General features: G+C 35.1%; 1 protein-coding gene across 1 annotated transcript; it reads left to right on the plus strand.

The window, feature by feature from the left end:
* Positions 1-5003: 5003 nt before the first annotated feature.
* LOC149786219 (uncharacterized) lies at positions 5004-24936 on the plus strand. Its single transcript, XM_089975908.1, has 9 exons — positions 5004-5069; positions 7752-8531; positions 11583-11696; positions 12140-12292; positions 15936-16226; positions 18545-18657; positions 19128-19270; positions 22487-22590; positions 22841-24936. The coding sequence occupies exons 1-9, from the start codon at positions 5042-5044 to the stop codon at positions 23698-23700; spliced, it is 2586 nt and encodes an 861-aa protein (XP_089832034.1). The 5' UTR covers positions 5004-5041; the 3' UTR covers positions 23701-24936.
* The last annotated feature ends 975 nt before the right edge of the window (positions 24937-25911 follow it).

A 25911-nucleotide genomic window follows, 5' to 3' on the forward strand; every position in this document is an offset into this window, starting at 1 on the left:
GAATGAGGCACAACACACTTAGAGTTGCACCTGCAGCCGTTTTTAGATTTGCAAAGGATTGCACAATCTCAACACCAAAATTCCCCAAGAGTTAAGTTTTCAAAGGGGGTGTGCTTCCCGTATTAATAAGGTATGAACTGTACATCTGATTTGGTCTGCTCATTCCAACAAAAGTGTTTCAATTGTGTTGTGAAGCACTCCTTTATAGCATGCAAACAGAATGTAACGCAGCTTTTCAATGTCATGCCCCGTTACTCCCCCAAGTTGAAATTATAAAGCAAGACTTTGCTTTTTCGTGGAAGCGCAAAATCGGGAGCAACTCGCCAACCAGGCGCTCCTTAACAACTCAAGTAAACCTTTCCGACGCCAATTGCACCATATCGCTTCAAGTTTGATTAAAGGGGTTTGACCCCATTCCCCCACAACACACTATCTAATCAACGGTTTCACTCGGGGCTTTGACATATATCATAGCGGGTCCGTATCGATATCTGGTTGTAACAACTTGCCATCGGCTGAAGCACAACCGGAAGTTGTGGATGCCAAAATCCAAAAGGAATTGACACTTGGCGACCATTTCCAAAAATGCAGATTTCTCTCTTAGGCCTGATAGAGAAAAGACTCCGGGTACTTACCATCTCATTCACCCTTGTCACATCTTCAGGGACACTCTGTCAATGATAATATTCCGCCAGCAAAATCGTCAGTTCAGTATGCTTCAGCTGAAGATGCTATAACTTCCATTAATCATTTCGGAAAAGGGTGTTATATGGCTGAAACTTATATACCTAGTGCTTTTTTAGTCATACCAGTCTTGCCTTCAATGGAAAACAAATTACATTTTGATAAATATTTTCCGATAGACTGCAATTCGGCTGTAATACGTTTGATACTTTTAGCAGTTTATTGCACTGGATAGCCAACAAACAAATTGGGAATAATACATATGGTCCATGTCTTGGATGATTTCCTCATATTACATAGTACTAAAGATGGATGTTTGCAGAAACTGAACGACTTCTGACGGCTCTGTGAAGACATTTGACATTCATGTGGCAGAGGATAAAACTTTCCTGCCTGCTCCTGCAGTGACATTTTTAGGTGGTGAATTAGATGCAGAACTAATGGAAGTGCGTCTACCGCTTGACAAATCTGGTATATGTCATGAACTGATACAAAGCTACTCGCAGAAAGCAAAGATTACAATTCATAATCTTCAGTCCATAATTGGTACCCTCAATTTTGCTTACGGTGTGGTACTCCCAGGACGATCATTCCTTCGTCGACTCAATAGTCTCGCAATTGGAGTTTCACAGGCCCAAAACCACAATCGATTCACCAAAGCAGCAAACTCTGATTTGATTTTGTGGAGTCGGTTTGTTCAGCATTTCTTCAGGATTTTTATGGTCGCCGTTTTTTTTTTTACAGGATCGCTGGTTAAACGCGGAAACACTCAATCTCTTCATGGACGCTGCTATTACTGTGGGATACGGGGTTGTTTTAGCTCTAGTTGGTTTCATGGGGTTTGTAATGAGGAGTGGAAAGAGAAAAACATTACTATACTTGAACTTTACCATGTTGTCATTTCTATTCAAATATGGGTACCTTTGTTTGCTAACAATTGTATTCATGTTCATACTGATAACATGGCCTAGGTTCATATCATCAATAAGTAATTGTGAAGGACATTATGTATTCGACTCCGCGGCGGGTCCTCACCTGCCTCCACTACAATATTTTGTTCCGTGCTCGTCACGTCCCTGGTCTTCAAAACGATGTATCGGATACTCTTTCTCGCCAACAAGTGAACAGGTTCCTCCAGCTCTCATCGTATGCAGAGGAAATCCCAGAGCAGGTCCAGAAACTACCGACTTTAACTGACTGGAAGTATTAATGTCCACGTTAGTACAAAGTATTCTTTCTCCATCTTCGGTGGAAGATTACAGGCGCAGTTGGAAACATTACATCGATTTGAAAACTCTACAGCACTTTTCCGGTTTTAAGTACCAATTTCGCACTTTTCATCTCGTATCTTTTTGAAAAACACCATGCACCATCAACCATATCTACCTATGTATCGGCTATTGGATATGTGGACAAACTGAACTATATACCTGATGCAACCGACTCCTTTCTTATTCAAAACCTCCTGCAAACACTTGATCAACATTTACCGCACACATATGCCAGGCTACCAATTCATACATTTATGCTACAAAACTCGTTCTAGTCCTGCCGACATTAACTCACAGTGCCTTTCGTTCGGCTCTATTTAAGTCCATGGTTTTTCTTGCATTGCATGCATTTCTGCGGTAGGGGAAATAACCGTTTGAGAACCTGAAGAAATCCAAACTTGCTTCAGTTCTCTCAAGTTCATATCAGTGACGATGGTTTAGTTGTCCAGTTTACAAATTACAACGACTTCAAGGTACCCTTTTTCGCCTTAGTGTCGCACCCCAAAACGTACAAAACCATTGCCCTATCCACGAGCTGCGTCATTATTTATAACTGCGACGTTGTCAGGCGGGATCACTCTCCCTTACCTCTGGTGGTTTCCCCATAACTAGGCAAGAGTTTAACCAAGCCCTGCGCACATTGCTCTTGCTATGCGGTTTTAATCCTCAATTATTCAAGACTTATGGTTTTAGGATTGCGGCAGCAACAAAGAGGTCTTATTCGCGTCTTAGGAAATGTATCCACCTGAGCAATATAATATCCAGTTTGTAATTTGGTGCTGCCTTCTGTCATTTTACACATCATCATATCACTTCCTACTGCCTGGTTATGCTTTCCATTTTTTTTTCTTCATGGTCTCGTGGGTGCACAGACCGATACAGCCGTCCACATCATACGGGCACTGCACTTCATATGGGTTCATTGAAGAGCACTTTACTTTACATGGGTTCATTGAAGACGTGGCCATTTCGCAACACATTCTTACAGTGGCGTTCTGCCGCATGGAATACAAACATTTCACGATACTGTGTGCACAGTTCGGCACAGTCTGATTATTATGTTAATAAGTATTTGCTAACATTGAAATAATCTATTCCAGTGTGTGTCAAGAGTTTAACGGCTAAAATACATTTAAAAGTTAGAACTAAAGTCTCGATTTTTAAGGGGCTTCTTTAAGCGTAAAATTTAAATTTGAGATCGTAATTTCTTTCGGCGTTCAGGGTTGTGGATTTCAGTTTACGGGTGGGGGGATTATCATAACAAAGAAGGAAAAATTCATGACTCCAAAAATCATTTGGTCTTGAGGGAGTTTCGGTATACTGAGGGTTCGGTTTCAAGGAGTTTCGCTGTATACATACATACATACATACATACATACACACACACACACACACACACACACACACACACACATACATACATACATACATGACCGCTCCGGTGGCCTAGTGGTTAAAGCGTCCGCCTCGGAAGAGGAAGGTCGTGGGTTCGAACGAAAAATGGTACTAACAGCTACCGCGCTTGGCACTCAGCGTTAAGAGGTAAGTGATAGGTCTGGTCGGCCTGGTGTCAGGATAATGTGACTGGGTGGGACATTATGCTACGTGTCTGCGGCATGATGACCCAGTGCTAGGCATCACTATAAACTGATAAACTGCCACACTGCAGACATCGTAGCGATATGACCGAAAAATTGTTAAAAGCTACGTTACAAATCCTAATCACATACACATACATACATACATACATATGTATATGTATATAAAATACCATCGATTACATTGAAAATATAGAAGAAAGCCTAAAGGAATCCTCCTTATAATGCAATTATTTGTCAACATGTGCATGTTGCTATATTGTTGTATAGGGTTTTTAATATTATTTAGGGCATGAAATTTATGTTTTACGATTTGGCTATTCTCATAAACATCAGGTGCAGGTTGTAACGTTGCAATGCCCCCCCCCCCCCCCCCCGTTAATCGCACTGAGAAAGAAAAATAATGGAGAAACAAATCTATGCAAATCAAAACCTTTTGTCTTACAAATATATTAGAAAAATAAAATATACTTATTCTGAGTAGATAACAGGAAAGATTTCACTCATGAAGTGGAAACATTTTTTTTACTGTCACGAGTGATGATGCCACTTGTGACAATACAATGTTACCACTTCACTCATTTGCCTATATCTACTCGAAAAACCTATATATCTACTAGATGAATGGTGTAAATCTTCAAGCATAGGGCGTATACAGTAGATTAGATATCACAAAACAAACGAAATATCAACATACTCGATTCGCACCGGGAGTTTTAACAATTTCTGTATAACATTGGTTAATATTCGATACAAGTAATCACGGGGATACAATAAACGTCCTTAATTTCCTTTTTTTTTTCTTCAGTAATTTATATGACATGAGGGATAAACAATGATATCACGAGGACGTTAAAGTTGTTGTAACATATACTGTGTCCCTTTGAATGAACCAAAATAAATCCTCTTTAATCTTAAATGTGGTACAGTAAAACCTGTCATGAGCGACCTCTGCTATGAGCGACCACCTGTCATTTCCGACCACAATCGTAATGCACGGATCGATTTTACTATATAAACGCTCTGTTATGAACGACCACCTGCTGACCGCGACCAGCGACTGCGATTTCTTGGCAAAATATGCATTTTGACACTGCTATGAACGACCGCATCGCCAAAAAATCAAAACAGATTGACACCACTGACCTTAACTTAATCCTTTGTAAACACTAGAGCTCGGGATAAATGTAGTATGCAAACAAAGTGCACATTAAATAACACTGTAGTTGAACAACCATATATCGGGATAAACACCTCTAACCATCATTTAATCCTTTGTAACAAGACTGCATAAATAGCAAAGATTGCTCTAATAAAGTATTTAAAAATAATTTGTCTTGCTACAGTACCAGTTTTGTGAAATTTACAACTCCAGCGTACAGTGTCATTTGTAAACTGCAGTCAACCAGACTAAAGTACATGTCATTAACCGCCATTGTATTGCCGAAGTCTTGTGAATAGCCAGTAAGAGTAACATCAAAGGGAGTAATGATGGATATACGCAGTCAATTTAGAGGTTTGTATTTTTTCTTTATCTTTATGAAAACTCACAAAACGCCGGTAGTCCTTATGTTCAAGTGAGAAATCGTTTGAAAAACTGTAACACTGGAAGAAAGGATTAATGTCATTGAAAGAAATGAAAAAGGCGAGACCACTTGCAAAATAGCAGTCAGCTTAAGCGTCGGTAAAACGCAAGTTCAAAATGTAATCAAAGACAAGAAGTCCATTAGAAACGAATGGCAGAAAGGTGCACAAGCACAGAGGAAATATGCCACGGCACGACGGACAGTTTACGGAGATCTGAACGAGCGAGTATGGGAGTGGTTTTGTGTTGCAAGGAATAAAAACATACGATTAAGTGGAAAGTTGATTCCGGAAAAGGCAATAATTGAGATACATGTTCAGACCAAATAGCTGAGTAAAACATGTCAACAAAGAAGTATAATGGATTTCTTTTAAAAAAACAAGTGAATAAGTGTATAAAATAAGATATATACATCATATCTAACTGTTCATTTTTTGTACATATTAATGTGATGTTGAAATATAAATTTTATTCTCGTTGTTTGATAGATGTATATCTTTATTATATAAAGATATTTTGAGAGGAATGCATGCAATATTTAACAAGATTCATGAATAAAGGATATGATACATGTACAGTGAGTATGGGTATTATTTATTTTTCAACAATGCTAACTATTGACCCTGAAAACCAGTCCATTTTCACACACCTCTTATGAGAGACCACCTGTCTTGAGAGACCGCTTTTGGTTTGCAGAAGGGGCGGTCTCTCATAACAGGTTTTACTGTATAGGTTTCATGTTTGCATGTCTGATTTAAGACCTTTTATCCCGCAAGTAGAAAAAAATCGACATATTGATAAAGTGTTAGCCATTTTTTTGCACACCTAACTCAATATGCAATGTGCAACTCTTACTGTTCTTTAGCTAACATTTTAGCTTTGCAGAATAAATTACATTGTATTACATACCCGTGTATCCTGGTAGTTTTAAGACCTAATGTAAATATTTAGCAAAGAAAAAATACTGAGATAGTGAATTAAGTTTTAGTGCATGTTAGTGCGGATCTTGCATACACTTAATGTTCAATCTGAGATGTCATAAGCCAGACAATCGATCGCCGTCTGCGTTTATAAGAAGCAATGTGATGGCTGTAAGGAACCCGAGTGACCAGTCTATAAGGTGTACCATTATATAGCAAATCGTTATGTTGTGGAGACTTGTAAGTTGGTTCCAAGTATTTAAGGAAAATAATCAATGACTGAATTTAAAATGCCATCTTTTAACATTTTTATGAAATTTTATAGATTCTTATTCGATATATATGTCTGGAATTTCGTAGTCTTATACAGTTTCTTATTTTCAAGATTGTTTTCATCAAATCAATTTTTAATGTTGTTTACAAAGATTTGTATGCTATGTTTTATTGCAATAAATTGATAAGGAGCAGGTCAGTCAATTCATGTCAAGAAACATCTCTCTCTGTAAACAAACTTATAGTAGGTTTTCTCTAATATTTTCATTTTAGTTTATTTCAATACATGATTAAACAAATGTTTCTTACAGCTCTCATATGGAGGGGTTCTAAGTCAGAAATCAAAACTTTAGACCAGCTACACCTGACACTTTTTGTAGCGGGGGGGGGGGGGGCTTCTAAAAGAATTTTAAAAATACACAAGTCAAATTATCAGCCTGCTTAGCTTAATTTTGTATGTATGTATTTTTAATCAAATGTTAATTAAAAGCCTTTACGTAGTACACCGGTGTTATTGTTGCAGAGGTTGTGAAACTATTTCAAAATTTATATGATGCTGAAGCCGCATAACGTTGTATTTCTATAGCAAAAAAAGGAATATAATAACTGACTACATGTACTTATTTGAAATGACATGTTTCTGAAATTTAAATTTGCAGAATATATACATGTGCAATGCTATCAACGTATTAATGTGACGAAATCAATGCGTTATATTGTCAGTTGCTGCAAGAAGTTCAAATTGGCGCTGCATTGTACTTGTCTTACTTTATGTTCAATAACCGATTTGCATATGATGGTTGGTAGACAATCAGTCTTGCACCTGGGGTTTTGTTACTTTTTCCAAATGTACTCTTAGTCAATTAATTTCGCCCATGGATATAAGTGTCTACAGGGAGTATACAGAGGTAATGTCTGGTCTCTATTGATAGGAGCAAGAGTTGGAGGAATAAATAAACCCGGGTATTCATATAATTTGAGTGTTCTCTTAACGATGAGCTAATCCATAACACACATTAGCACGTACCATATACATATGTTCAGGCACAGTTTGGCCGCACCTTTTAAAGTAAAGATGGTTACATTTTTAAGGCGGGTCAGTTGTTTTAATTAAGGCTGCCGTGTATTTTGTTTGGACATTATTTTAGATCCTTTCTAAATACAGCCGATGATTACAAAAGAATCCGAAATAATTTGTTATGGGCATGTATCTTTTTATTCACCAATGTAGAGAAGACATATTGCTTCAAATAGTGGCTTGAGTTTTTTAACATGTTAAATCTGCAGAATGAAACAGTAAGTAGATTAAATGAGGTATGTCGGAAATTATAAGTTTAACTGAATAAGTAAATTTAATTACGCTTTTGCTGTAGTAAAAATTAGCTGTTCTTCTCTCACGCATTTGTCTTTATTTATACAGAAATGGATATAGACGACCTTGCTGTGCCCTTTCAAGGAAGAAAAGACTTCCTTGATGATCTTATGAATGCATGGAAAGATAACAAGGTGGTGTTTGTAGTATTTGGAATGAGATCTGTGGGAAAAACAAGAACGGTGCAAAAACACATACATGATGTAGAAAAGATGATAAGTCAAGAAAACACCATATTTAAGCATGTTAAGGTTGTTAATGTTGACATGAAGTTTTTGAGAAAAGGTGGAGATTTCCATCCTCACATGTGTGCATTATTTGGTATTGTGCCAGATCCCAGTTATGCAAGACAAGGACATTTATGGTTTCGTCAGATTGAAGTACATATCCGACAAAGTCATGATTACCTTTTCTTTGTTTGCTTTGACCATTATGAGGATGTGCCAGATTTAGAACTGGACAGCACACTCCCCTTATTTATTGATACGTTGTCCAGTATCACATGCAATGTCCGAGTATATATCACATCAACGACACAATTTTCGTTCCCCGAGATCAACGAAGGATACTTCTGCAAAACGCTGGAGCCTATGAATGAAGTAGACTCCAAAAAACTCCTTCGCACTGTTGCAAAGAACATACCTTTTGGTCAATATATGGATAAGATTGTTGAACTCTGTGGTGGTCTGCCCTTGGCTCTTCTAATGGTTGGTTCAGAGCTTGAGGCAGATGATGGACTGTTAAAACCAGAAGATATAGTGGAGCTTTTGACTAGGTGTTGTTTACAAGCTCTCAGCAGGGAATTTTATCCAAAGGAAGATAGGATAGGTAATTATACTCTTTGCAATACTTACATTGCATATAATATTATCTTGTCTACAGCAAGTACTATGAAAGACATATTATTGTTAACGCTAATATGTTTGAAATGGATAAATTAATTTTCCTGTAAGCTACATATCTCAACGTTATACATTACATATATATATATATATATATATATATATATATATATATATATATATATATATATATATATATATATATATACTTGTTTACACATAGAACTCTATTGGTTCCAATCAGTTTTCATTATACTCTAAGTGAAGCTTTGCCTATACCTCCTCCTTACAATATATTATTAGCAACTATCCCGTCCACTCGTGACATCAGATGAAAATGTGCAACCCCAGATAAAACCGCAGACTAAAATTTCAAACAATGTAATCGCACAGTCGTCCTTACACTCCAACATAAGCCGTTGTAGGCAAGTAAACCGTACGGCGGGATTTGCGGGACACTATACAATCACAAATTGCTTTGTTTTTTAACACACGATTTTCGACCATTTGTTGTTGAAGATTGTGGTTGTATGTCGTGGGAGCAGGGATCTCACCAAAAACTGGACATAGGTTTGCTTTTAAAAGATCCAGATGCATGTAAAGCGAGAACAATGAGGACTGAAACAGTGGGTACTGGACGCAAAGTTTTCGTTGATAAAAGCAATAGAATGAGAGAAATAAGTGATGCTGATTGACAGACATTTCTCATATCACCCGTTATGACCCGCCTTGACACTCCCCCCATCTGCAACTACACTCTCTGCTACAGTTCAGAAAATTAAACTGTGGTACACACACACACACACACACACACACACACACACACCTATATATATATATAACGATACGTGTAGTCCTACAGCGTAAGACGTATCAAATTATATTTTTTCTTTTGGTTATACGTCTTACTGCCTATATAATGGCCTTCTATAGTCGTCAGGAATATCTCACACACTTGGCTGCCTATATCGACACTCTTTCACAAATTTACATCTGATGGATTAAATTTTGTTTGCTGACGCTATCCTGATGGAATCTTAATCTGACAGTAGCAAATGGACGCAATTTCATGTTGCGTTCATCTGGTTGGAATTGAATGGAAGCCGGGAAAGCCGAAATAGGATTAGGGTTAACGAAAAGAATAGAAATATACTATTATTGAAGAAAGGTGTTTAGATATCTTTGATTCGTTCAAGATATTTATTATCCTTTTAACCAGCTTCGGCATTCCCGGCTTCCATCGCATCTAAACCAACTGAAATGTAGGTCAACGGAACTTGAAAACACATCAGTTTGCTTGTATGAATTTATTGGGAAAAAAAGAGTAAATAAAGTCCGGCTAAATCAACATAACTTTAATTTGTGGAAAAGCTTCAATATATGCTGCAAAGTGTGTGAGATATTTGTGAAAACTTGGATGCTCGTTCAGATATCAGTCAACATCGAAAAACGCTGCACAGGGCCGTTATTTGGGCTGTACGACATGGCACCAAAACATGTGATACGTCTTACATTGTGGGACTAACGATACCCATTGCTCCTGTTAAGAAGAATCCCTAGTTTCAAAACTGTTAAAAATCCCTTTTCATCCCATCTGATAGTAAAACGTGCATGACATCATGAGATTAAATTAAGAGGTTCCTATCTCTTATTAGTTAATATGCGTAAGACGGTGAACATTCCAAACCTGATTTTAATTAAATTAAGGCACTGTTGTTAGAATATACAAATGTAATGTTATACTCAGAAAGAATAATCCAGCATCTTTTGATTGAAATCTTACAAAGAAAATGAACCAAAAAATCTCAATTCTCTAAATTATTGATCCTAAGATATACATGCGTTGGAAGTTCTTAAGAGTTTTTTTTATTCTTTTTTTTTCGGGGGGGGGGGGGGAGGGTGCGTTTGAATAACTCATTTACTGGTGCTCGTATATCTACGTGAGTCAAACGGAATTCAATTAGCTGAGTAATTGATTTTGATATTATTATTGTCAAAATGCTGACGCCAAAATGAACACGATATTAACTTGTAAAATGCAATTAATGATAACCTTCTTTTCACTTCTTCCCTAAACGTATCTCAGTACATGTCTATATGTCTGTTATCCCGCCAGATGTTTTGTCTGTCTGTCTTTCTGTCTGTCCAAGAACCATTTCCGCGGCAATACATTTAAATAATTTTATTTCATGCTATATGCTTAGTGAAAAAAATCCACCTCTGTTAGATTCTGCTAATTTACTCCATAGAAGGGAATTAATTTGAAAAAGGTATTAATTGAGAAAATCCAATTTTTCATGCTGTTGCAAAAATTAGTGTTTCCTTCGAGGTCATGAACCCGACCACATACAGAGAGTATGTATTTTTTAAATGTGATAAATTTATCTTCAATTATGAATTCGTCTACTGACAAATTTAGAAATAAAATTTTGATTTCGGTCTTTATTCGAAATAAGTAAATGTGTAAATTGCTGTATATTTAGCAAGAATGCAGACTTGACCTGGCGAATCAGAGAATTTGTGAGTCATTCCTAAGGTTCAGGAAACTGTATTATCTTACAGATAACCCTCAATGAAAACTCGCATTCACTTGTATTTATATGGCACACTGATAAGCCTTGCTTTGCAAAGATACAAAGAATTTTAAATACATAGGTTCTGCAAGGAGTAATTTATGTATGATGCTCAATATGAAACACGACGTAAGGGACTAAAAATATTCTAGTAATTTACGGCCAACCTGTTACGGTAAATTTTAAGCGGAAAGGTAGGTTCAAAATAGGTACTGCATTCATAAAGTAATTTTGAGCACACAAAGCTGATACAGACTTAGATATATTTATGTGTTCATTAGTTTGTGACAAGTTTAAGTTGTAAATTTATTGCCTGAACTAAATATAGGAGAATTCAATAACGTCAAATATCGTGATTTATTGCACCTCTCCAATTATTTGTGATGTCTTTCATCTGAATGACGTTTTTAACTTCAGTAAGTTTGTTCAATCAAATTTATTAGCACATAATTCTTTATTTTCAGCTGATGTGTACAAAGAGTTCATAGAACGATTATCATCAATATTTCAACAGCGTTTGGCCACCCTGGAGTATATTCCTGGGAGTTTCACTCCTGAGCAAGTTAAAGGCATGTTAGGTAAAGCAACAGTTTAGTCCATTAAATTCGTGTAATAGATGGGTAACATGTCAAAATTACGTCTGGTATAGCTACGCTGTTGTTAAATATAGTGACTATGCAATTGACGCCCCATCCCCCGAAAAAACCAAGCAAACACTGCTGAAACAAGTAGCTAACCTGCTATAAAAAACGGATAAAAACGAAAATAATTGTTTGCCATTTTGTGCATTTTCTCCTTTTGTATGAGAGTATTGTTGACTGATACACTGTTGCTAGCATATTCCACAAGTTTTATTTATTGTACGCTTTCGGCAGATTAATTGTTCCAAGTACAAGATGCTATGACGGAGGCCATGTTTATCCATGTAGTGATTTATATCTGCGACTTTTAACAGCAAACATATTTTTCAATATATATACGTTTATTAAATGCTTGGTTTTATTTTATAATAATTTGACAGGTCATAAGTCAGACGATGGTGCTCAAGATCAAACTTTGAAGCTGATGACAAGACGACATTATATAAACTATGATACCATGACAGAGAGATATGATATACATAGCATTCTGCGAGAGTGTATATCTGTATACGTGTGCATCAAGAGCTTCCCTGGTATGTATAGGTGTCATATAATTTGCACATGTTTCTATACGACTTGGAATTAAGGTGCGATGAGAGAGAGATAGAGAGAGAGACAGAGAGACAAAGACAGAGAGAGAGAGAGAGAAAAATAAAGAGAAAGAGATGGAGAGCGAATGCTTGGCAATGATCATTTTAGAACTCAGGATGAAAATTTTTAAAGGCCTTATAACAATCAATAGATTTAATTGATGGCCACTTACACTGCTAACATGGAATGTTTAATAGGCGTTCCGAATAGATTTCGTCCATAAGGCCCGTGCCGAAACTGATTTATACTCTTCCAAGAACTTCTATTCAAGTATTTGTGACTTAAAAATAACTGAGAGATCTCCAAATCGGTCGAAAACACATTCAGTTTATTGACCTCTTTGTCATCTTCAAGCATGGATTTAACATATGTTCGTTAAGGTGCAGTAATGCAGCCACTGCATACATTCCGGTGTTTGCAGGCAAATAAGTTGCGGCACATTTTGCGTTTTATGCAGACGATTGTCTAGTTACGCACTAGGTCTATAAAAGTGTTAATCGTCCGTCCCTGACCAAATGGGCCTGGAATTTATGGGTTGCTTTCCATGTAACATCTACATATCCCTGATCGATAATTGGTTCGCAAGCAGAAATATTCAAAGAATCGTTCTTTCGTCTCTTTGTATAAATCATGTGACACCTACGTACAGTATTATTGTGGATCGATTCAAATTAATCGCACTTGGTAAAAGGTATTAAATAAACTGCCAGATTAATTATTAATTTTAGTGTTGCCAGTTTATTTTAACTGGGCCTCTGTTTTATACCATACTAATTTCCTTATTAAGCCTGGAGCAGACAACTAAAATTGTTGACGGAAAATGCCTCGAACATCTGTCTGGAACAATAATTTGAAGTGAACCATTTATACCGTTCCTTCTGTATGTCACGTTAATGATTATTTTTATCTACACAAAAGATATTATGTCGCTTCATGCTTCCTCTGGCATCACCACTGTAAGGTGTTCTTCGTAAAATTTGCATCTAGACATAACTCATTTCTGGTTCGAACACGTTTCACTGCAGATACCAGGAAATGACTTTGATTGTGGTCTGGTGTTGATTTGTAGCTTTTTGTCCATTCGGTGACAATGTCTCAGTCGTCGTTTTCAGTTTTAGGATCATATAATAAGTTAGTTATAATTGGCAATAATCGAAGTACATGTGCATGTACCTTTCATATTTGCTGCTATCTATTGAAAATGTTGTGGTCATATGTTCGAATAAATGTCTGTCTGCTTGGAGAATCATTATTATGTTTTTGACATTATTTTGTGGACTTCAGAGATGGAGATTTGTGATCTACAGTATATATCCTGAAATATGAACAAGTCTTCTCCATAAATTCAGCGACATAAAATGGTTATTCATGCTGTAGTTATGATGCTAGTCAACGGTGACAATTTGTTCTGAAAATAAGATGTTAAAGAATATTCTATATCTATTTGAATACCAGATCGATTGGAATGCCTTAAATATACTTTGACACATGGAGCTATTGTAAAGTAATCTCCTTAGATATCGGGGACGGTTCCTGGATCCACCGCCAACTCCACCCCGCCCCCACTCCACCCAAAAGGGGCCAAAACAAACTGATCGTTTTCTGGAGTAATGTTGCTTTACAGTTAGGTGGGATAAAATGATGCCACGGAAACTACTAAAATGTTGTAGCTTCCAGCGACTTCGCGCGATGTTCCTCACTAAAGGTTCCATCCCACAAGGCCCCTACCTACTTGTTTATACCCCCCTCAATCCCTCCATCTTCAACCATAAACGATATTGCTGGATCTGCCACTGGATATGTTCATACACACATGATTAATTTCAAGCATAGTTAGATATACATAATTGATTGGCGGATTTTTCTTAAAATGCATTCAATTTTTATGGAACATGTGAATCATGTCATTTATGGTCAATGGATTTAAACACGAAATCAAGAAGTTATCAAAATTGAAAGCAAAATTGTTAATCAAATTAGTGTGTTACGTCAGGATTAGCATTTATTTCTTAGATATCTCCAACAGTCTTCAATAAGTTTTAGAAATACACTCTAAAATACTTTGCCATGACAACATTAAAATTGTTTGGAAGATGTCATGATTAAAATTGCCGTCATGAACGAACCTTCTAACGAAGGAAGAATGGAATAAAGAACAAATCAGAATAACACCTTTGACAATACATTTGTGATTCTGGACTACCAATTGTCCTCTTTTGCAACTGCACATAAATGCCACAAAGGATCATTTGAACCTTTTCCTTATGAGCTCATTCAAAACGATTGAGGACTGCAGACAGTGGGTCTCTATTTGCATAATAATGATGTTTAATTCTTTAGTCTTGAATTGCCTTGATGTATCTGTGTCTTGTGCATGAAATGCCTGTAAAAACGTTTATTTGTATTCGTATTCGGGTAATTTATTGTAAATAACAAATCCATTTTGTTTCGTTTGATACAATAATATACAGAATCTGAATAATAAAATATGGAAAATAAATACCAAATATGGCTAAACGTGAATTTTTTCCTAACGTAATGTGCGCCCATGTGAGTGATAAAATTATTCTGAATATTAATATAAAGGAGGGCTTCTGACGAGGTAAAAGACTGCACGGTTTACATGAGCACATGCAAAATACAAAATCACAATGCAATTCGCGCATTGGTGGTATCGATACCCCATTTACGTATTGCTTAATGCATATTTTCATGTGACATAGAGACATATTTCGGAAAAGTGATCGTACAAATCAGAATTATACATTTATTAAAATAAGCATGTGGGTACTCATGTATAAATACTCCGAATCTTGCCCTATAATTATTCTGATTCTCTGGTTGAGCAAGTATGAAAACACCATTTTAACATGTCTTTGCCAAACCAAGCGGGTATTAATGTTATTTAGTTTCCAATCCGTTCAATTAGCAAGCATTACATGAACAGACAATAAAAAAAACACATACACATACAGAACCAAAACAACAACTATCCGATATAATTTTTACCTTTCGCATAACTTAATTACATCTTTAAGTTATGTGGTCCAGGTCGTCTGCTCTGTGGGTAGGTTTTAAACCGCCTTTGAAATTGTTTAGATGCATATTATGAGATGTTAAAGTTGATTATTGCTCTATAAATATTTGATAATTTCCTTGTACAAATTGCTTGCTGTACATTAATGCCAATAGAAAAAAACAAAATCACACGCGTAATGCCTTGTTAACTGAAATATTTAATAACGATTACAGCATGTAGAAGACGAAAGAATCCTAAAGAGGAAAAAATGCTCGACAAACAAACATTTAAACACAGAACAGAAAACCGTTGCTTAAAAGTATGAGTAAATTGCAACGTAAATTTTCATCTTACAATAATTTCACACCGGGTGCATTCTTGGGCGTCAGGATAATCGTTTTCGTCTTCCTTTTTCTGATCATAAGTAAGTTATAAGCAGAAAATGGTGATTAGGTTAATAGTTTGATTAAATTTGACTGAACATACCTTTATATGACTGTACCTAATAATATTTGTTAAAAAAAAACTATGCATAAATAATACATGGCTTTCTTTTACTTTTTTAGATACAAGAAAACGGTTTTGTCAGACATTCACCGAAACAATTACGAATATCAGCCATCTTATGTCCACTGCAGACTATGCAAAAGCCCTTTCTTTGTTCGCTTTGGAGCACCCAAATTTACAAAAATTGCTGACAGAAATTTTAAACGCTAAGGAAGACACCTACCATTTCTCTATTGAAGTCGCCTCAACTTCCTACCGACTGCTGGAGGAATACATGCCTTGTGAGTGTTCATTAATTCTGGAAACTGGCACATATACTAGGCAGTTTGTATACATTCCTTTTCATCAAGGTTGCATTATTTGAAAAGTGAGACCAGCAAGTTTAGTAAAATTTAACAAACAACGTATTTCCCTATAATTCAAAATGTGAAAATTTAAAAGGAACATAAATTATTTTTAATTGAATCCAATATACGATTAAATGTTCTATCACAAGTCCAAGAGTATCGAATATTCGAATATTGCAAATAAATTACATGTCTTGAATGTGCTGATGGACCGGTAGTCTTCAAAAGGATGATTTATTAATAGCCTTGATGTATTACAATGATATAATCCATAATCTCTTTGAATGATTCAGTAATCCTAATGTTGTGCTTGATTCCAAAATTCAATGAATACTTTGTAATGCCAATGAATAATTTAAATAAATGATTCATCTCAAATTATAACTGAACTCAACAGTAAAACAGTAAATGATGTTTAACTGATATTAGAATATGAATAAATAACTGCCCACCCAGTCCTTTATATACATACTGCCATTTGACCTGTGACAAAACATACAGGATGTAGGTCGTAAACTAGTTCGCTTCCAGAAAATGCCAATCTGGTACACAAGGTCGGGCCGTGAGGTTTAATTCCAGTAAACATGATGACAAAGGTAAATTAGACAACATAATTTTCTAGGGAAAAGCCACGGTGCTGAAACCAAATTCAAGTGAACATGTTGCTTACGAATGATCATCGTCATAAGTACAATATTGAATCATGAACAAAAGTCAAGCACATACTATGATATTAAATATACTTAACAATATGAGCTGGAAAGAACAATGTCCTTAACATATGAATCTAAATATGAATAAATAAAACAAGTCTCTATAGTTTTACGCGTAGATGCCACTTTTATAGTTGTATTTTATTTTGTTTCCGTCACCGATATATTTTTATATGCTATTCAATTATCACACAAGACAAATTTGTTGTGCTTAAGAAATTAAAGTTTTCCGTCGGCACTTAATCTCAAAGGTGATAGGTAATCAATAGTTACTTGAAGAATTATAACTGCGGAAAATATTCCGCTGCTAGTAATGTGTTGATTCTTGCATTTGAATTGACGATGAAGCGTGAATTTATTGAACATTCTACTGAATTTAAATTCACATATCTCAGTTCTCATGAACTTGGTACTTGAATATTAAGTTGATCTCGATTTGTCAGTATGCTGAAGAGATTGTTCATTCACTAAATTTTGATAACACCGCATGATAATCAAATTTTCCCTTTACACTCCGAAGAATTAATTATTTTATTGTTTACATATTTACAATTAAAACCATTTAAGATCTGATCAAAATCAACACGAATCTGCGCTTCAACATGATGAAGTTCATTAAGACAACCACTGACGAATTTGAAATAAAAGACACAAGTTTAAATGATTATTTCAATTAAACTATATAATTGTTTAATTCTATTATTTTCTAGTTTGGACAAGCAGACATTTTATCTCCAAACAATTTTGTTATTCGCCAAATTGGTATTGATGCACGGTTCTTGATTTGACAGGCTTACTTTCCTTGCTAAATCAGCAATTTATAAAAACAAAATTGCAGTGAAATAAAGCTGTAATGTGTTTACATCGTCATTATTGTAAATGCAAGATGGTAAAATGTAAATTAAAGGAGATACTATTGTGTGTGAGTTTCTTATTAGTAACAAACATTATTTATTAATGTAGTCTAAAGACTGGATACACGTCCCTTATATTTCAGTAACCTTTCCGCAGCTTACCCTTTAACCCTATATAATTACACGAAAGAATATTATCTTATTTATAATTCAGACATTCCATTTTTACATTAGCATAGACTTGGTCCTTAGTCTTTGGTATTGCAGATTTATCTGCCTTGTGCTATTAATTATCTAAGAGTTGCATCAATTGCTTTTAACTTGCCTTCTCTTGAATTGTTGTTACATGTATTACAAACAATAAGATTTGTATTGTTAAGGATTTCACGAAAAGAACTACTCACATGTGGTTACTTTGATAAATTTCTCTTGGATCGAAAAAAGAACCGGATTATTTCGCATCTAATATAGTCTACATCTTGATTCTTACGCCCTCGTTTAAGTCTACGAAAAGGAAGAAGATGCTATATTAGGTATACGACAAAATACATGTTATGTGACCAATAGAGTGCATTAGGCTCACTTGAATTTTATTTCACTACAGATTAATTCAATTTAATCAATGTATCGTTTTGATGTATTACAGCAATATGATGAAATAAAATGCAAAATAATAAGTAGTGTTGTGTATTCCTTCGTGTGACAATTAAAAGAAAGCCAGATAAAAAAAATATTTGCTTTCCTCTAATGTTAGCTCTAGGTGAGAAATTTTTTGAAGGCTGTTTAAAAGTAACAAGCAACAACGGTCGGCCCCAGGATGAAGCCATTGTGAAGATTTCGTATGGAAGTCTGCTAACAAATGCCAAGGTACCGAAAGCAGTTCAAATGTTTGCATCTGATTGATATCGAGACTTTCGCGAGTATGTTTATCCCCAATTTTCAAATCTGAACTGTAATACATAATGGTATGTCCAGAATTCCTTTAGATTGCGATAAAAAGGGAATAATGCTATATATGCATTGGATAATCAGATCATTTAGTATAAAGTTCACGTAATATAACTACTTTTCAAGTGATATTACATAATAATAACTCCAAAAGAGCAATCATCATTTTCATTTAATTTGTAATCCTATATTTGCAGAATGTTGCCATGAAATTTTTTAATAAACACAAAACCCGAAAATGTTGAAAGATGCGATTTGTTAGATCAAATAGATAAAGGAAATAAATTCAAAACAATATTTAACTTAAAAAATGGGCAAAATTTGATCTATTTTCTTTTTTCCTTCGTTTCTACTCTATGCTACATAAAGTTTATTTTTCTTTTATTTAGGGTGACACAGTTAATGGGGAGGCGCTTTATCGTCAGGCACTGCATGTATTGAAAAATGGCCCACATTCTGTAAAATTGGCTGAGGTTCACCAGCGACTTGGTTGGAATCTTTATGTTCAAGGGCGAACAGATGAATCGTTCAGGTACTCTAAAGACGGCTCTTCATATATCTTTACACTCTGCACAAAGCCTAACAGATTTGGTTTCACATTTAAAATTAATTTTTACACAGTATACACAAATAGACGCTGAAGAATATTCAATTAATGAGCAAATGAAAATTACAGTAAAATATTACCTGAATAAAAACCAGTCAAAAGCCTAAAATTAAAACAAAAGTTATGATGTGATTTAATTTTGTCAGTAGTAATGTTACCTATGAGGTTTCTATTCGTCTACTTTTAATCAAGACAGTATTTGTGCTAAAAGAGTGATATAAATTTAATGCAGAAAGAAATTAGGTACATATAATTAATGTTGCACGTGCAAATGTTATGGAGATAGAAAAGATTGCATTGCCGGTAAGGGCTGCATTTAAACAGATCTTGAAAAACTTTTGAAACGTTATATCTGTACAAATTATATACCTATATATTGATGTCGTTTTCTCCTCTCTATTTGTTACACGTGAATATGCATAAATATGCCTGCTTTATTCTAACACTTTTTTTGATGTGAAAATACGTGTTGGAAGTTTAACCCTGCAACACAAACGGTCACAGTTGCAACGTTTAGCAACACCACTGAACATTAAGCGAGTCAGTAACTACCCCCAATGGTGGTAGGTCAGAGTATCAATATGATGTCCATAAATGTCCAAAATATGCCATATTATCTTAGGATCTGCCCTTAAAGAGTATGTATTGTTCGATGGTAGGATTCCGTCATAATTAAATGTGTGCAATTTGAGTCAGATACGTTTAACGTCAAAACCTATAGATTTCCAGTGAATATTAGCGTTTGCAAATGATACGCTTATTTGGAAAAGTATTTAAAGGGTTTTACTGGAGCTTGCGATACAGCCAGCCTCCTAATAGCGCGAACATGTGTAGCCATAATCAAGTTATATTAAGTGATACGACTCTGTTGTCATAAAAAGTAACAGAAAAAAGCAAAACCAACAAGTTTGTCAAACTTAAGTTATAAATAAAAATATGAGAAGAACTTACAGTATAATGAAGTGAATCCAAAATAATCCTGTTAAAGTTATATCAAAGTCCAAAAGAATGAAAAGTTCCGTATAAATTTCAGAACCGGAAATGTAATGTTCTCCCAAGACTCGTGACGTTGTCAAAATGACTTTGTCCATAAATCCTTATAATAATTCACAATAGTTCCAGAATAATATTATAATCTAATGAGCACTTTCCATTTCCAACGAATGATCCTAAAAAATGTTTTTCCTCTCAAATAACATCTCAATACAACATAAAACACGTCTGCAGACTTCACGTTGCAACAAGAACACAAGAAATAAGAATAAGAAAACTGCTCAGTCCGAGTCATTCATAAACAGGCGAAAAAGCTAAAAGCACACATAACATCATAAATACCGACTTGACAAATTGTAAATTTCAAATATGGTAGACGAATTCATACATTTAAACAATCCAACGGGCATTAACTTAATTCTTTTAAGATATCACCTGACCGACTTGTCCATTATGAAAAGAGGGAATTTTGTCAATATATTTGCTGAAAATTTTATCATTAGTAACTGTAAAGACATGTAAGCATATATTTATAGATCCTATGCAATTTTACGTTCGAAACGTCTTAAAATATACCCTATACACGTACACCCAATTCCCGTTATAGATAATGACTACAATTTACAACCATGAATAAAAGTTACAGACATTATAGATATAAATAACAAAGTGACTAAGTTATAAGAAGAGTTGTTCATAATTTTGTTGTGGCCTTAATTTAAATTTCTACGATAATCATACTAAATGGGCAAAAACTCACACTGTATGATTCTTAAAGGAAAACTGACGTTATGTCATTGCTGGCCTAGTTTTCATTTGACGAAAACCTGAATTTTTGAATCAAGGAATTATTTTCGTGACCCTCACTGCTTAACTTACACAAAGGTTCCTTTGTAAATGGACAAGAGATTAAATAATTACAAAATCACGATGAATTATAAAAGCTAGCGATTAACTCCTGGTCTAATTATTTCATAACTTATGGTCACATTTATTATCACCAGTTACAAATGATATAACTGAAAATAAATTTTACAAAATTAGTACAATATGACGTTTTTACTAGAACAATACTTATGCAATATTCAAGACAGTTTAAAAGAATACAAGAAATTAGCTATGCCAATACATTTCTCATTGACCAAAATTTGAGGTGTCTTTTGATCCATACAAAATAATTATTTCTCATCATATATTTTCTTTTCCATCCACGACGATGATTAATGGAACACGTGAAAACATGGATATAAAATTTTAAATAATGTCACATGGCTTTTTGTTTCTAGAGGAGCCAAACAACAGTACAATAAATGTTTTACCTCTTACACAATTTTCCACTTACGTTTTCGAATTATAAATAGCATATAACGTATGTGTGTATGTATTTATGTATGGATGTACATATATCTTGTTTTGCTATAGTTGCGGCAATCTATAACTAAGTATGCCTCATATAATACTGCAGTTAATAAATTATTAAATGTGCTATTCTAGGGTTGCGAAGTAAATGGGCAGTATGCTATCTTCGGTGACGAAGGTACATATAGGTATCTAAATTTTAATTAAATGAAATATGTGTACAGGCAAGGAAAACAATTTCATGACCACTAGGGCTGCATTCAGGTTTTTAAATGATGCGAAAAGAGTTCGTGTGACGTTTTCATGGTGAATCATTTTCGATGCCTAGAAAATATTAAACATTATAAATATGGTGTTCATAGTTGAATATAAATTATCCAGCTTCATGTCATGTATACGAGTTAGAAGATGATGGAGTATAGTTTTGTTACCACAATGGTACATGAAACAAACATTGGAACCTTTTAAAAACAAAAATAGATCATTTGCTGATTACATATTTTAATATACTGTTACCACAAGAATCCGATTTCTACTCACATAAAAATTGCTTGCCTTAAAACTACACTACAATCACCTACTTATGGAAATCCAGGTAACATCCTGTCTTTATATATTCTTGCTTAAAATGAACCTATGGTCATGTAAGAGAGATTAATATGTTCACTTTGATTTATAATGGGCTGGCTGCAACATGGAGGTTCGATAACACTGTTTCACGCGTTCTTTTAAACACGCAGACACCTGAGTCGTTTTAATATTCAGACACCCGATCCTTTTTATATGCAGACACCTGAAACTTTCTTTCGAGATATCGGAGTCCATGGGGAACAAGAGAACAGCCCTATGTTTGCAGTCCCTTAATTCTCTTGGTGTTGTTTCCACTTTTAGAGGTAAGTTGTTTATTTGGTTAGGTCAGTAACTTCTGCTTTTAGTCCAACATCAGTGTATGACTCTATTTACCGGCAAATTATCTTGATAGGACATACAGGATATTTCATTGAGGATTACATATTAAAAGCGTATTATTCATTGAAGGTATTGAATTCTGATTTTATCCTGAACAATAAATATACAATTATGGTTAAATGGTTCAGTTCTTAGCTTAAGGTACAAGCTGCTTATCTTTATTAAAATTTGCAGGCAACTTCGATGCTGCAGAAAAGTTTTATGAGGAAAGTCTACATAGGCACATACAAAATCTTAAAGAGGAAAATCAAGAGCGCGTCAGGCAGAATAAGAGACTCATATGTGAAGAAGAGTTGCCTAGATTCGGATACATATTCAACAACATGGGAAATCTTTATCACCAGAAAGGTGACATTAAACAGGCACTTTACTATCACGAGAAGGGGTTAAAGGCTAAGATGCAAAGCAAAGTTCCAGTTTCAGCTCTGCTTATCTCAATGAAAAATGTGGCAGCTGATTACTCATTAATTGGGCATCACGAGAAAGCTTTTGAACTTTTAAAAGAAGCAGAATGTATTGCGTTTAAAGAGTCGCTACTAGATCAGTCTAGCCTAAGTGCATTAAATGATGCAGTGGGTAAGGTACATATTCAATGTAAAAGATTTTCCAAAGCAAGAGGATATTTTTTGAAGGCAGTCAAGTCTCGGGAATCAATCATGGGCAGGAGTCCATTTCATGCCGAAAGCATCCTGCACTTATGTCAAGCAGAAATGGGACTGGAAAATTATAATGCCGCAAGACATTTAGCAGAAGATGTGGTGTCTATGAAAAATGACATCACAAAAAGTATGCCTCAAAATAACATTGTGTCCGAAGCTTTGGAATGTCTCATTGAGATTTGTTTTAAGTCAAAAATCGAGAATCTGCAACGGATAGAAGAAATATACCAAGCACTCGAGCAGGAATTAAAGAGATTAATTCACTTTCACGAATATTATAACAATGACGAGCAGGTTCGGCATTTAAAAGAAAAATTACAGTCAATTAAAACAAAAGTGGCTGAAGTTGCAAGCCAGCTGTATCCCTTGAGGTAAATCGATCGCAAGCTTTATTACAGTTTCTACTCTACGGTTAATATGTGTTCATAATTACTACATTTTTGAAATCTGGGAGATTGTGCCACACAAGAAAATGAAAACAACAGCTGATAGAAAAGTTCAACCATTTGAGAAATTGTGAGATCACTGCTGTATTATGTTCTAGGAACGACAGGCTAATTGTGTTTATAAACAATAACTGTTAAAATAACAAATGATAAAATGTTAATATTACCTACCATATAATTTAATTTAAGGATTTATACTGATATGGCATACATCAAGTTTGATTTTTACTTATTCGAGTAAAACTTGGACTGAACTATTTACGTTGAGTTCTAACTTTGAATATGAATTCTATTTATATGTAGTTAATTTTCAAGGACTTCTCGGAAAGCAGTCAGACTGTGTGTTGTTCGTGGGATGGACAAACCCATTTTCGAATTTTAAATAATTATGTTTAAATGCAAATTATGTAATGCCTGTGTGGATTAGAACATTGATATTTGGTTATTGATCGAAAATGACAAGAGCATTAGGTTCCAGGCATCAAGCCACACATGATACTGATCTGCAACTTCGACGTATGTTACGATTGTATTTTCTTTTATTATAAGTCGGGCTTAAATCTAGGCTTTTTTTAAAATTTTCTGAGTTTAGTGCTAACGTAAATTGAAATGGAAACTATTTAATTTTTTTCCACATAATCTCAAAGTTTTGCCAAGCTTCTACACTGTGCTTTTTGACCAACATATCATTTGAAGCATGGCTTGGATATTCTTACCAAATAGTTTCTTAGGGGCATCGAGTGGCCGAGTGGTCTAAAGCGCTGTACGTTACGGATCACTGCCATCTCACCTCTGTCTGCGTGGGTTCGAGTCTCGGATTCAGCCAATGTAGGTATGTGAGAAAGCTGGCCAGTAGCTTCTCGTGGGTCGGTGTTTTTTTTCCGGGATTTTCCCGGGGTTCTTCCTCCACCACTAATACTGGCCGTCATGTATAGCCTATCGTGTGCTGAAAAATGGCGTTAAACCCTAAAAACAACAGCAACAACAACAACAACAATAGTTTCTTGCTCTGACCTTCCCCACCCCACCCCACCCCACCATTACCCATTCAATTTGTTTAAATTTCGGCCTACTTAAAAGGCATTTTGACACCGGTTTGATTGACATCATTTGATCAATTATCAGTGTGATGTGAACCACCCTGGTCGTGTTAATCTGCACCCAACTTGAAGCAGCGTAGACCTAGGCCTGCCGTAATGTTAATAATAATAATAATAATAATAATATTAATAATAACAATATGTTCCTTACATGTTTCATTCGAGGAAATAAAACAGAATTGATATAACGCCTTTTTATTTGAAAAGAAAGGCATTGCTTCTTAAAAAAATACATATATAAAAAATACATATAAAAATCAAGTACCATCTCAAGGCGATTTAGATTATCTTTACCATACCTGGTCGTGTTAATCTGCACCCAACTTGAAGCAGCGTAGACCTAGGCCTTCCAGTATATACTACTCTGACTTTTCAAGATCTTCTCAGTCTGTTCTACGTATGATTGCAATCGAACATCAGTGGTCCTGATCTGCTGGTGCATTGTGCAATGCTCAGTCGATGTCTATTCTATTTCTATTGGATGCAAGGTATAGACAGACCAACATATGGGAAACGATGACCTTTATAATCCATTTATTGTCACTTGATTGGCCATAAAAAATAATTTTATCCATACTTTTGTATCACTAGGCATATACGGCGCCACTCGAATTTTACGTTATTATTGTAAATACTATTGTATCAGCTTTCATTAATTGTTTCAAGGTATCATCAAACCTATTGATCATACTTTTATTGTTCACAAACAAGCACTATAGAAGAATTGTCATACAAGTGTCACGCAGTAATTTAATAGCACAAGGAGATGGTGTGATCAACTGTAATATACATGGGATGTATGTCAGCTGGAAATGTCTTCGGAATAAGGAATAATCCGCAAACTATTTGGATCACTTCAGCTATTTCAACTATTAGAATCGACGACGAAGCTGCAAATGAAAAAAAAAGTGTTTTGTGAAAAATGTAGAGGAGAAGATGTCAGATGACCAAGAGATTTTGAGAAGAAAAACAAACACGTTTAGTGTTTGATGGGTGGAGGATTGGTGTTTAGAAAAAGTGTGGGTGAGTGGCCTAAGGGT

This window comes from Sinohyriopsis cumingii, chromosome 12 (genome assembly GCF_028554795.1).
Source record: "Sinohyriopsis cumingii isolate HCF-2022 chromosome 12, ASM2855479v2, whole genome shotgun sequence".
Taxonomy (NCBI): domain Eukaryota; kingdom Metazoa; phylum Mollusca; class Bivalvia; order Unionida; family Unionidae; genus Sinohyriopsis; species Sinohyriopsis cumingii.

Coding starts and splice junctions, on each gene's coding strand:
- LOC149786219 (XM_089975908.1), top strand. CDS start 5,042: ATGATGGATATACGCAGTCAATTTAGAG. Junction 18,658..19,127: donor GTCTGCTAACAAATGCCAAG/GTACCGAAAGCA, acceptor TCTTTTATTTAG/GGTGACACAGTTAATGGGGA. Junction 22,591..22,840: donor TGTTGTTTCCACTTTTAGAG/GTAAGTTGTTTA, acceptor TAAAATTTGCAG/GCAACTTCGATGCTGCAGAA.